General features: G+C 37.2%; 1 protein-coding gene across 4 annotated transcripts in view; it reads right to left on the bottom strand.

Moving 5' to 3' along the window:
* The window catches only part of LOC107742426 (trimethyllysine dioxygenase, mitochondrial-like), a 22,900-nt gene extending 10,936 nt beyond the window's left edge, over positions 1-11,964 (bottom strand). Inside the window, exons 1-7 of one of the 4 annotated variants that reach the window (XM_016555375.1) lie at positions 11,855-11,964; positions 11,452-11,614; positions 10,535-10,711; positions 7,479-7,758; positions 4,177-4,296; positions 1,412-1,648; positions 634-772 (exon numbers count right to left, since the gene is read on the bottom strand). In XM_016555375.1, coding sequence (XP_016410861.1) covers positions 634-772; positions 1,412-1,648; positions 4,177-4,296; positions 7,479-7,758; positions 10,535-10,711; positions 11,452-11,608 — 1,110 coding nt within the window. In that variant the 5' untranslated portion in view covers positions 11,609-11,614; positions 11,855-11,964. Of the gene's footprint in view, positions 1-633; positions 773-1,411; positions 1,649-4,176; positions 4,297-7,478; positions 7,759-10,534; positions 10,712-11,451; positions 11,615-11,736 lie in introns of all 4 variants that reach the window. The other 3 variants (XM_016555374.1, XM_016555372.1, XM_016555373.1) reach the window with 3 other exon arrangements.
* Positions 11,965-12,510: the final 546 nt, after the last annotated feature.

Here is a 12,510-nt window from a genome sequence, read left to right on the forward strand (position 1 = left end):
TTCTTTATGCACCAAGAGCTTGTAACACTCCAAAGAGAAAGGAAAAATTGAAATCGCATCATATGACCCCTTTAGCATATATTGCAGTGCAATGCAGTGATGATTGAAAGATGAACAAATAAATGTTCCTCAAAAGCCTGATGATCATATTTAATATTCACATTATGATGTCTGGATAAACCTAAGTTGCTTCAGTCTATTAAGTGTTTATCTTGAAATGTTATACTAACAATATCAAAGTTATTCTTATGTTTACTTTATAAAACTCAGTAAAGATTTCACAGCAAAACACATGTGAAGCACTTGTTAAAAAGTATAAACTATCAATCAGACAGGCATGTAGTATCTTGTGAACAACAGGATTAGCAGCAACGTTTTGTTCAGGTTGATCATTTAGAAGCCTTAGAAATTTGTATTTCAAATGTGACACAGTTCAGGGTTTCAGTTTAAATTTTCAAAACTGGAATACAAAAAAGACATTCCCATTCTACTTCAAGCATGTACTTTGCAATGTGTTTATCTCTCGTAATGTCAAATGCAAAAAAAGGCTTTATTTTCTTTATGGCTTGTTATGCTTTTCTTAAATGATAAAATACGACCCAGGCATGTTTTTAGTGGAGATGTTCTGCATACCTTCCCTGGTTTGAGTTTGACCCACAGCTCATTGTCTGGTCTCCTGAGTTCAGCGGTGAGCTGCCTGTGAGCCGCGTACCAGCGCCGCACCTCATCATGAGGGACTGTGTTAATAACAGAACGGTCATAGTTATTATACCTGCAAAACAAGAAAACACAACTCAAACAAAACTGGATGAAATGCAGCAGAACCTTTAATTATAAGTTTAATATCATTAGGAAATGTATTTCCTTTAATAACTTAGCCCTCATTGCATTCAGTTCAGTTCTGACCTTCTAATACAGGAAACAAGTTTGCAAATGTATTAAAACTATCAAAATGCAAAAAAAAAAAGTTTTTTTTTTTTTTCAGATTTCTAATTTTTTTAAAGAAGAGGTTTAACCATTTAAACTAAATTCTTACACTTTTCATGTTCGGGTCAGATTTGACCCGGAAGTGCTCTGTAGCTTTATACATGAAATACAGATTTTTTTGTGTGTGTGTATTACACCTATTAGTTAGATTTGTCTAAACTTGCTCATATAAAATGTATGTAGCCTCTTTCTCTTCTCTCACACAAACTTTTAGGAATGAATTTTGTTGGTAAATCTAAATATGCACCAAAGAGACACTATAAACAGACAAAATATGTAACTGATATAAACTACAGCTCAAAGGGTGCATGGCAGAAGTAAAAAAAAAAATAATAGGACTGTTTTGGTGCAAACAACATTATGTTATAGGGGAAAATGAATGACACGATCCCTTAGTTTTCACGTGCAGGAAAAGGTCTCTTACCGAATCATGTACACCTCATTGTTCCACGGATAGACGTTGAGCACGGGGCCGATGCCGATCATGTGGTTGCGATGCTCACTCAGGTTCTCCACATACTCGTGTTTTATCGGCACGTGTGAAAGCAGCTCAAAGTTCTCGGGCGTTCGCTGGAGCACCGCGTCAGCGGCGTGGAAACCGTCCACCAGCAGAGTTCTGCCCCCCGTTCCTTCATGTCTCAGACAGTGAAACACCTGGATGCTTACGGAGCAAAACAAGATATTAAAAGCAGCACTGCTGGATGTGGACCATATTCACCATTAAATAATAATAAAAATAATCATTCGTTTTATTTACGGGCACCTTTCAAGACACTCAAGGACACCTTACAAAAATCAAATACATAAACAATAAATGACAAGAAACAATGCACAATAATGCACAAAACTAGATCAATCAGAATAAGCTCAAAAAATAAGTTTTTAAAAATAAGACGCGATTTAAAAATGGAAAGACTAGAACTATTAGGCCTACGTATATCAAGCGGTAAAGTATTCCAAAGACTCAGAGCCGTAAAACCAAAAGCTCTACATCCCATGGTAGTCAAACGTACAGATGGTACAACTAAAGTCACAGAAGCAGAAGATCTGAGAGATCGGGTAGGTGAATACCATAGCAAAAAATAAGTTAAGACACGATTTAAAAATGGAAAGACTAGAACTATTAGGCCTACGTATATCAAGCGGTAAAGTATTCCAAAGACTCAGAGCCGTAAAACCAAAAGCTCTACATCCCATGGTAGTCAAACGTACAGATGGTACAACTAAAGTCACAGAAGCAGAAGATCTGAGAGATCGGGTAGGTGAATACCATACACATGAAGAAGTTCACGCCAGTTTGTGGCCATTTTTGCAATTATGTTCGATGTTGCTAATGGCGCAGAAATTACATGCTTATTTTATTCGACAGAATGATGCATCCCTAATGTCATACTATACACTACTATGCCAGTTTCACAGTTAAAGGAACACTCCACTATTTTTGAAAATAGGCTCATTTTCCAATTCCACTAGTTAAGTTTTACCGTTTTCGAATCCATTCAGCCGATCTCCGGGTCTGGCGGTGGCACTTTTAGCTGTAGCTTAGCATAGATCATTGAATCTGATTAGACCGTTAGCATCTCGCTCAAAAATGACCAAAGAGTTTTGATATTTTTCCTATTTAAAACTTGACTCTTCTGTAGTTACATCGTGTAGTAAGACCGACGGAAAATGAAAAGTTGCGATTTTCTAGGCTTTGCTAAGGAACTTTGCTGCCGTACCATGGGTGCAGCAGGCGCAATGATATTACGCAGCGCCTGAAAATAGGCTTATTGGAAGTTACCTAGCTGGGGACTATTTTCAGGCGCTGCGTAATATCATTATCATATCGGCCTAGAAAATCGCAACTTTTCATTTTCCGTCAGTCTTAGTACACGATGTAACTACAGAAGAGTCAAGTTTTAAATAGAAAAAATATAGAAAGTCAAGTTTTAAATAGGAAAAATATCGAAACTCTTTGGTCATTTTTGAGCGAGATGCTAACGGTCTAATCAGATTCAATGATCTATGCTAAGCTACAGCTAAAAGTGCTACCGTCAGACCCGGAGATCGGCTGAATGGATTCGAAAACGGTAAAACTCAACTGTTTAACTCTAGGGGAGTTGGAAAATGAGCCCACTTTCAAAAATAGTGGAGTGTTCCTTTAAGAACAAATGTCAAAACACATATTAGCTTTAGGGAAACAGAACAGAATTTCATAAATGTCTTCACAGGCAAATTTTGCTTGCAAAATATAAAATAAGCATAGCAAGCTGTCTTTTTGGCAATGGGTGCAAATATGAACAGTGCCCCACAAAGGCACAATGTAGTTACTACACCTTGATTTTTGTAATCCACCATCAAAGCCTGACGGCCAACTAGGACAGCTGAGTGCATGAAGTGTCCTACATAACACACTTGATTGTTTCGGTTGAATAAGTGCATCATCTGGGTACTTAGAAGTGTTTGCTCTTGTTGGAATTTTCATTGTGAACACCACTCACACTATTTCAACTATGAAACGGCATAGAATAGTGCATAAGTAATTTGCAGTTTGCTATTAGGCCACTCTTTTGGCTTCACCTCTGCTCAAACTGAAATCTGACACAATTTATAGTATAAATGCACTTCAGAGATCGGCCAATATTTTTTGTCTTGCATCCAAGATCAATACAAAGGTTTTTGTTAAGTGTCTTCTAACCATTATGCAAATGACATTTCAGTTTGTTTTTATTTCTACTTCTTGACATAATAACTAAATCATAGCTACCAACAATAAATAATTGTGTCTTTTACAATCATAACAATACTTGTTATGTGCTGCAAGTCTAATATTTCCTGCAACATTTCACTGAGTAGCTGTTTGCCTGTTACAAGTTGAACAATTTGTGGAAAACTAAACATTAAGCTAATAATAAGTACTGTAGTGTTGTTGGGTTTTCGTCTTTAGAGAATGGCATTGACTTATAAAGGAGTAGAAAAATGTGGACATCATTTAAAAATAAATAAATACAAATCGGTCAAATCTCCTAACTTGTTTTCTAAGGTTACTCCTGTGGTCATTAGATGATTTAAGCACTTATAATAGAACAGAGAGGATGTGAATTGGACTCCCTGCCGACTGACTAAGCATGCACTACAGAAACTTGATCTGACAGACATTTGGCCTTTCGTGGCTAATTGAAGCCTAACTTTGATTTTCCCGTTTACCCGCAGGGTTCTTGAAAGTATGACGTGTCGGTGTGGCGGTCCAGTGCCAGCTTTGTGTAGGCTGTATCTCCACGAGAAAAATCTGAAGTGAAGTTCCACATCCGCCCATACATGGTCTCCCTGGAAACAAAGAATTGCTTAATTTTAATTAGGACAAACTATTATTGTGACCTTCATTTTCGAAATCAATCATCAAAATCTCCAGGAAAAAAAGGAATGACATGGTTCTCCTTCCTGTTACACTGAAACAAGGGCTGCACGATATGCATGTCACAAGGACTTAAGATAACTCAATGAATTTAATACTTATAAAAGTTTATGGTGACGCAGATAGCAGACAATAAACTGGGTGCAAGGCATATGTGTGTGCGCAAAAGTCTGAAAGCTGGGGCGAACGTGAAACGCTCATGTACCTGCAGTGTCTCAAGAGTGCATTTTTAACTAATATGTTTGTTTAGTTGCTTGAATAAAGTCTATGCTTTATACAGAGAAATATCATATTATAGACTTCACTTACCATTTCTCATGTATTTTGTCTTCAAACTCAACCTTTAAAGGGGTCATATGATGCGATTTCAATTTTTCCTTTCTCTTTGGAGTGTTACAAGCTCTTGGTGCATAAAGAAGATCTGTAAAGTTGCAAAGACTAAAGAGTCAAATCCAAGGAGATATTCCGGATCGGCTTTCACCGTGGACAAAGCGGAGTCCAGCTTGGGGTCGTCACATGTGGTTGCCGCAAACCCGTCGGACGCTCCTTCGTCGAATCCGCCGGCCGCGCCGTTCAATCAGAGCACACCTTGCTTTTCAGACCGATGTAAACAATAATGTAAAGTATGTGGAAAATAATGTGTTTTTTGAACCTTAAACCACATAAACACATTTCATTACACCAAATACACAAAATAATGTTCTTTTTAGCAACATCATATGACCCCTTTAAACTTATCAACGCCAGTTTATTCATTCTTTAAACAAACATTTGCCTGTATGGTGATTTGACTGTCTGGTGTGCAACCCGTTTTAGTCTTGTTTGGAGTATCTGTAGTATTAGCCTACGTATATTGTCAGTTTTTATAAAGGTTTTCATTTTAATTTAATTTATCATATCACACTCATTTTTCTTGACTATCGAGCAGCCCATGTGGCAACAATCCTCTCTTTGTCTAAATGCAACACTAAAAATGGAAGGGGACTGGAGGACCTGAACTTTATTTTGTCAGACCAGCGGATTAATGAAAGCCCTGGATAGAGAGAACCTAAAGTGCCCACATTATGCTCATTTAAGTTCATAATTTATTTTGGGGTTCTGTTAGAGTAAATTTACATGATTTAAAGTTCAAAAAGACTCATTATTTTTCTCATATTTTACATTGCTGGAGCACCTCTTTTCACTCACTGTCTTAAAACACATTTAGCTCCTGTCTCTTCTCAAAAAGCCCAGTCTGCTCTGATTGGTCAACTGCTTAGCGTATGTATGTAACGCCTCTTGACATTACTGAGGCTTCATAAGCAGCTGTAAACAGTATTATATGTTTGGTAACTTTGGCATCGCTATTATAAATCCATTCGGCATCTCCAATCAACTGTTCTTTGAGGACAGGCCAAAGCAGCCAGAAGGCGGGAATTAGTTGCCAAAAGTACCGGTACCAAGTCGATACTTAAATTTTGAAAATGTATACAATTCCAGCCTCAAACACTGTACATATTTTAGTGAGTCTCTGTGAAGAGCATCTAAGGTTTCTATTTACAACATGTTTTTGCAGCGTTGAGCTTTGTAGCCAATCACAGACGTGTTTGTGACATGTTTGTTAACCATGTGACTGCAATGGCCAGTCAGAGGCTTCTAAATCAGAATCCACTCAATACGCCAGAGTTTGTTCAGAGTTCTGCACACTTGTAAATTGTTTCACTATAACGAAGTATAAAAACAATATAAATAAATCGATGCGTTTCAGAAAGGCGGGGCATAGAGGAGAAACAATAATGTACAGTATGCGGAAAATAATGTTTTTAACCTTAAACCGCAGAAACACATTTCATTACACCAAATACACAGAATAATGTTCTTTTTTACCAACGTCATATGACCCCTTTAATGAATTGTTTACTTTAACAATATTTGAAGGCTACATGTTAATGTATGATTTACTTACTAATTAACAGCATTATTAAGCAAATTACACATTTAATGTTTTATTTTCAAATAAATAAAAAAAATCATTTTTGCTATGGCACTGAAATTGGTGGTATTGGCACTGATTACTGAAACTTTGGTAACGTGACAACACCAACGGGCATTAAGCAAATGTTTGGTGATGTGGCTTTCTTCTGGAGAAATGGCATGGACTTTATGCTTTGTATCTTTGCACATCATTTACATGCACAAAATATTACACTAAACTTTAGTGACTAAAGGAAAGGTAAAAGAGTTCTTCTAAGGCAGGAAACGAATGGACACTGCTAAATTATCCAGCGGTAGCTCATTAGTCACTGGCAGTGCAAAAAGAAGTCCTGTGTCTGAGTTCTTGACTTACAAAAGCGACCAACCCTGATTTGAGAAACAATGACTTTTTCCTTGTACATTTAAGTAGCAGTGGCACTTTGAAAAGCAATAGTGAAGTCACTGTTGTAATTTACTCAACCTCATGTCATGCCAAAACCTGTATGACTATATTTCTTCTGTGGACTGCAGCGCTACTGAAGTTGTTTTTCTACATGTCCCAGCTGTGTCAGAATTAGGTCTTGTACATTGTGTTCTGGTTAGGTTTGGTTTTGTTCCCGTGCCATGTGTTCCCTGACCTAGTTTCCTAGTGTGTGACAGTTTGTTCCCTTAATTACAGATGTTGTTCACCTGTTGTTTTATTAGCTTACTCATTAGTTCTCACTGTTACTGAAGCCCTGTGTTTCTTCAATTCCTTTGTCCAGTATCCACCTTTTTCTTCAAGAAGTTTATCTCCTAAGATCTCCCAAGTTTGCCTGTGTGGATTATAACAAAACTCTTCTAGTTTTGATCTCATTCATCATGTGCTTCTCTACAACCAACAACACGTTACAAAATGCTCATTTCTATACAATGCATGTGAATTGGGACAGGGGCAGTCAAGCTCCAGATGTAATAAAACCAGCATATTTAGCTTGTGTACAACATTCTTAGTTGTTTGTGGTTTTTACAAAAGTAAAACAAATTTGGATGACATGAAGCGGAGTAAATGATGACAAACAATCTATAACATTAAGCTATCAGAACAAGTTTGAATGATTTAATTGACTTATTTCAGGAGGCGTTACACACTAGCCCTGACCTGATGAGGCTCACTCTTTGGGTCGCTGTTTCAGTAGCTTCTAGGGTTGGTGGGACGCCTTCGACGAAGGCAATTCCGTAAAGCAGGAAGTTGTTGAGGAAGTTCTTCAGCTCCTCGTCGCAGCTCATGAACTTGTCCCAACTAGCAGAGGGCACCTCAGCGCTGGAGTAGATATCTGCGCTCCACAGGATACGAGGTTGCACGGCACTTCGCTTCTGGCCCTCGTAGCTGTTCTGGGCCAGCCATGTGAGATTGTACCGTGTGATGTGACCATCTGGCCCTGGAGGGGATCACAAACACCGTGGAAATGGCTTCATTAGGAGATAACTATGATCAAGGAGTCAAGATTTTCATCAGTTTTATCAGTGGAAGATGTTACTGGTTCAGTGATGAGTCCATCAGGGTATCTGCAGTACAAGCTCAATCAACAAAAATTAATTTAAAAAAAAAAATTCTGGGATACAGTGAGGCACTTACAGTAGAAATGAATGGGGACAACATGTAATCAGTTTCAATAGTGTAGCCAACACCATAAATGTGAGAAGAAAATGGCTTACTAACTTTTTCTGTGTAAAGTTACATCCAATTTTACAACTTCATTGCCACTGCAACACAAGACTATAAACCCGAAACCCTAAAGCAGCTAAAAATGCTGATTTAAACAGATTTAGAGCACCAAAATACACGTTTTCACAGAAGAATGTTAAGTTGAACTTCCATTGAATCTGACTCATGAATGTAAAGCTAAATTGATGCCGGTCTTTTAAGATGGATTTCAAGAGATTTAGGACCACAAAATACAGACTGAAAGATGTTTCACTACCTGCGTCTCTCTAGTGATGGACTTTATTGGGGCAAAAGTCATAGTAAGTGTTAATTAATAGTGAGAATTGGTCCCTAAACTAAAGTTGAATGAATTGGTCCCTAAACTAAAGTGTGACCACAAAAATTATTTGACAATAATTAAAATGTTTAATGCAACAGCTATTGTACTGAATGCAGTACAAGTTTTTCTTTGGTATAATGTGAAATTAAATGTGCACAGTAATATTAAGATTATACAAAGGTTTTAAGAAAGTAAACTGGGCACATTCTGATTTCATATCAGCTTAAAAAGGGACATTGCAATACTGATAAAAAGCTAATGTCAGGGCAGTTTAGGGCTGCACGATAAATCGAAATGGAATCGAGATCGCGATTCGACAGAAGCTGCGATTGTCATGCGTATCTTTCAGTGAAGCACGGTTCTGTGATCAGCAGTAAATCTCCATCCGAAGGCCAGAGGGCGCTCTCGCGCTGAAACTCCAAATACGCCTCGCAGAAGAAACCCAGAAAATGCCTATCGCTGCAGCTGAGTTAACACCTTTTCACACCAAATATTTCACCAGTCGACTGACACAATCAATCGTGGGCCAAAGTAACACAGACACAAAAGTCACGAGAAAGGTTGGAATGCTGTTACTATGTAACTGACTGTTATAAAAATGTAATGCTGCCTATAAAGTGAATCTCAGATGTCTGCTGAGTTTCGTAAGAGTCAAAGGTTTCTGTCTTTCTCACAGAGTTTTATCTTTACTTAGGAAAGAGATATCCATCTTTATTTGGGAAGAGCGTTAAACTTATCTTAGCACACTGGGACCACAATCTCTGAGGAGAGGACTGAAACATGAAGAAGTCGGCTTATCTTCCAATGCCAACATTAAGCAATCTTGCAGAAAACCGTGAACGTTATGTAAAGGTGACACATTCAGTGATTTTGTTTTCTTTCAATCAATTTTGAAAGGATGTTTACCAGGAGATGAGGAACAGGGAATAAATAAACGTGAGCCAACCAATCAGACAAGTCAGACAAGAAAAGAATTAAAAATCGCATGAATGTCGATCTCATCTTTCGACAAAATTACAGTCACTGATGCCTCTCAAGGAATGACAGTCAATTTTATAATGGTTACTTTACTAAAATGATGACATGTACAACCTCCAGAGGGTGCGGCCTTCTTTTAACATTTATTATTTTGAAAGGCCTTCCTTACTGTTTTCAACAACAACTCATAGTTATCATGCCTATCAAGCTGCAAAAACAACAACAACAACAACAAAAATGGAACTAATCCATATTTGTCAGTAAAGACAAACATGGCATCACATCAGACCTGGAGAAAATAAAATAAGAGTTTTGGCATAAGATTAGGATGATCAGTGCATAATAACAAAATTTTGACCTGTTCCCTGCACAAAGCTAGTGTACAACTATGCACACGAGCCATATGAGCTGCTGTTATGAATATGGTCACGGAAAAAGGAGACAAAATAACTAAATAATAACTACAGCCTACTTTTATGGTGGTTTTCAGTTCCTTTTTTTAGCTTGAGGGTGAGGAAATAACGGCAGAATGTTCCTTTACTTTGGTAAACTAGTTTCCCCGGCAGATATCTAATAGTGGTCGACCGATATATCGGCCGATATTTGGCATTTTTCAAATATCGGCATCGGCCAATACGTTTTTCTGTTTGGCCGATGCGTTCGAGGCGGAACTTTTATTTTGACGGCACTGAGAGCAGCAGCGCCTGAGCACACAGTGCTCACATTCTCCCTCTTCTTTGTTTGTTGTTGTCGTTTAACAGTTCTGCCTAATACAGATAGAAGTCTGTCTAAGCATTTGCCCACTGTCATATTCATGTCATTTCCACTGTGTGCTGTACGTAAAATGAGTCTTACCTTGGCTTTATATGAAAAAAATATGATTCCCAATGCACACAAACTTCCCAGAATACTGAGTGCTCTGTTGCTTTTTAATTATATTTTTATTAAATATTTATTTGTGAAAAATACTTTGTCATCTAAAGTACAAGTAGGCTGTGTTTATTTTACAAATTTATTTTTTAATCCATTTTCAAATTAATTAAAATAAATAAAATGATATCGGCTTTATATCGGCCACCCTGTTTTCAAAGATATCGGCTGTCAAAAAACCAACATCAGTCGACCACTAATATCTAGCGGTACTCTTGAATGATTTGCCGTTGCACTGGATCAAGCCTTGTTCTGCACTTACATGTGAGGAAGAGGTTGTTCTCATCCACTCTGCTCTTTGAAGGTCTGATGTTCAGATCAATGCTGGCAGTGTCCAGGTTACGCTGGTTCGTTTTTGAGTTGTAGCATGAAGCGGAGCGGCAGTGATCTCTCAGCCACACGTAGTCAAAGTGCATTACAAGACCACCATAGCTGAGCTCTGCAGAAATACATGAATTCAGTAGACTTCTTCACAAGCATTTACTTTTATTATGGCATGCAATTTAATATAATTCTGCAATGATGTGCATATATCAGTAAGTAATGTGGATATAGAAGTGATAGGCTGATTAATCAACCATTTTAGTGAATTGTGAATAAATAGAGTGTAAAATAAAATAATCATGCTATCATGAATTGCATTACATAAATCGACATTACAGTGGCCTGTTCTCAAGATATCCTTATCAGACATTTTTGATCTAAAACACCTTGTTTGATCCAGTGTTGTTTTAGTACCAACAAATAGTTTTTGTTAATATTTGGAATTAGATTTTATTTTTATATTTTCTGCTTTCACTTAAATTTTTAGTTATTTTGTTATGTTTTGACATTTTTATTAGCATTTGTTGTTTTTACATGTCTATATAGTTTTTATTCATTTTGATTTCAGTTTTAGTTATTTTAGTACATCAAGTGAAACTAAATGAAAATAAGTTTACGGTTGTTTTATATTTTATTCTATTTCAATTCACATTCATTTTATTTAAAAAAAAAAAAAAAGTTAACTAGAATAACCCTGGTTTGACCATTGTCTCCATCTATAATTATTTGGTTGAGAATGAGATACGAAATGATCCTTGGCAGTTCTACACATTTCAAAACTCTGCCTATAATAACAACAACATGTAAATATTAAGCTATTTGGAATGCAGCTGTGTGGGAATGCATGTCTCTCACCCAGGCAGTCAGGCTGCAGCTGATAGCTGCATGAAGATGAATGGGCTGCAGTGTGCTGTTGTAATCTCTTGCTCGGAGAACTGGCTCCCAAACACTCCAAACCTTGTTTCAAGTGCACATATCCACTCAGTCTGGTCAACAGTCTTATCAAAGCCATGGTGACCTGCAAAGAGAGAAGCACCCGTGCAAATAATGCATTAATCACCAACACATGCAGCCAAATAGCCTCATACTGGATAACACTACAGATGTAATGCAGTATATCAGTGTCTGCATGCATGTTACTTGCTGCGCACGAGGAACTTCGAGCTCGCGCGTGCGGTGGTGACAATCACAAAACTTCAGTGAACTTCAATTTACGACTTTTTACGTTTCTTATATACTCGTTAGCATTAATCATTACACTTGAACTTCATCCCCGCCATTGTGTCCATGAGGTGTCTGTCCACGCAAGCGCTCAAATCCGCCGATTCTACTACGTTGAAGACTTGCTACTTAATATTCATGAGCCAGAGCTGTGCCATTGGAGGTTACCGAACAACGTTTACATCACGTAATTAATATTAACAAGTCTTCACCAGAGCCTTCACCAGAAGGTTCCCACGCAACATCACATCGGATTTATTCATATTAATAAGCCAAGCCAAGCCTTTACCATAGTAGGATTTTCCGTTTTATTTTTTTTTATTTTTTTTAATATGTGCGTATTCTTACAATTATTTTCTGGGTTAAATGCTTACTGAACGCCATTTACTTTACACTATCGACATTAAAACTATATTTATTTTATAACATTAACATTTTATACATTTTCATAGCACTTCAAAAATAATTGTACAGTAATAATCATCCGTAAATAAATGTAAATAAAAGCCACTTTCACATTTCTTACTAGTACGTTACTAGCTATTTTATTTTCCAACTTGTTAAGCATAGGCCTATTTGTTCATTAAATACTAGTACTTTTACATTTTTTGGTAGATAGTGGACTAGAAAGCACTAGGTCTTTTCTTAATGACAAATACAATTTGTTAAATATTAAGAATAAAATATCCCGAA

Source organism: Sinocyclocheilus rhinocerous, unplaced genomic scaffold (assembly GCF_001515625.1).
Source record: "Sinocyclocheilus rhinocerous isolate Xijiao unplaced genomic scaffold, SAMN03320098_v1.1 scaffold1427, whole genome shotgun sequence".
Lineage (NCBI taxonomy): Eukaryota > Metazoa > Chordata > Actinopteri > Cypriniformes > Cyprinidae > Sinocyclocheilus > Sinocyclocheilus rhinocerous.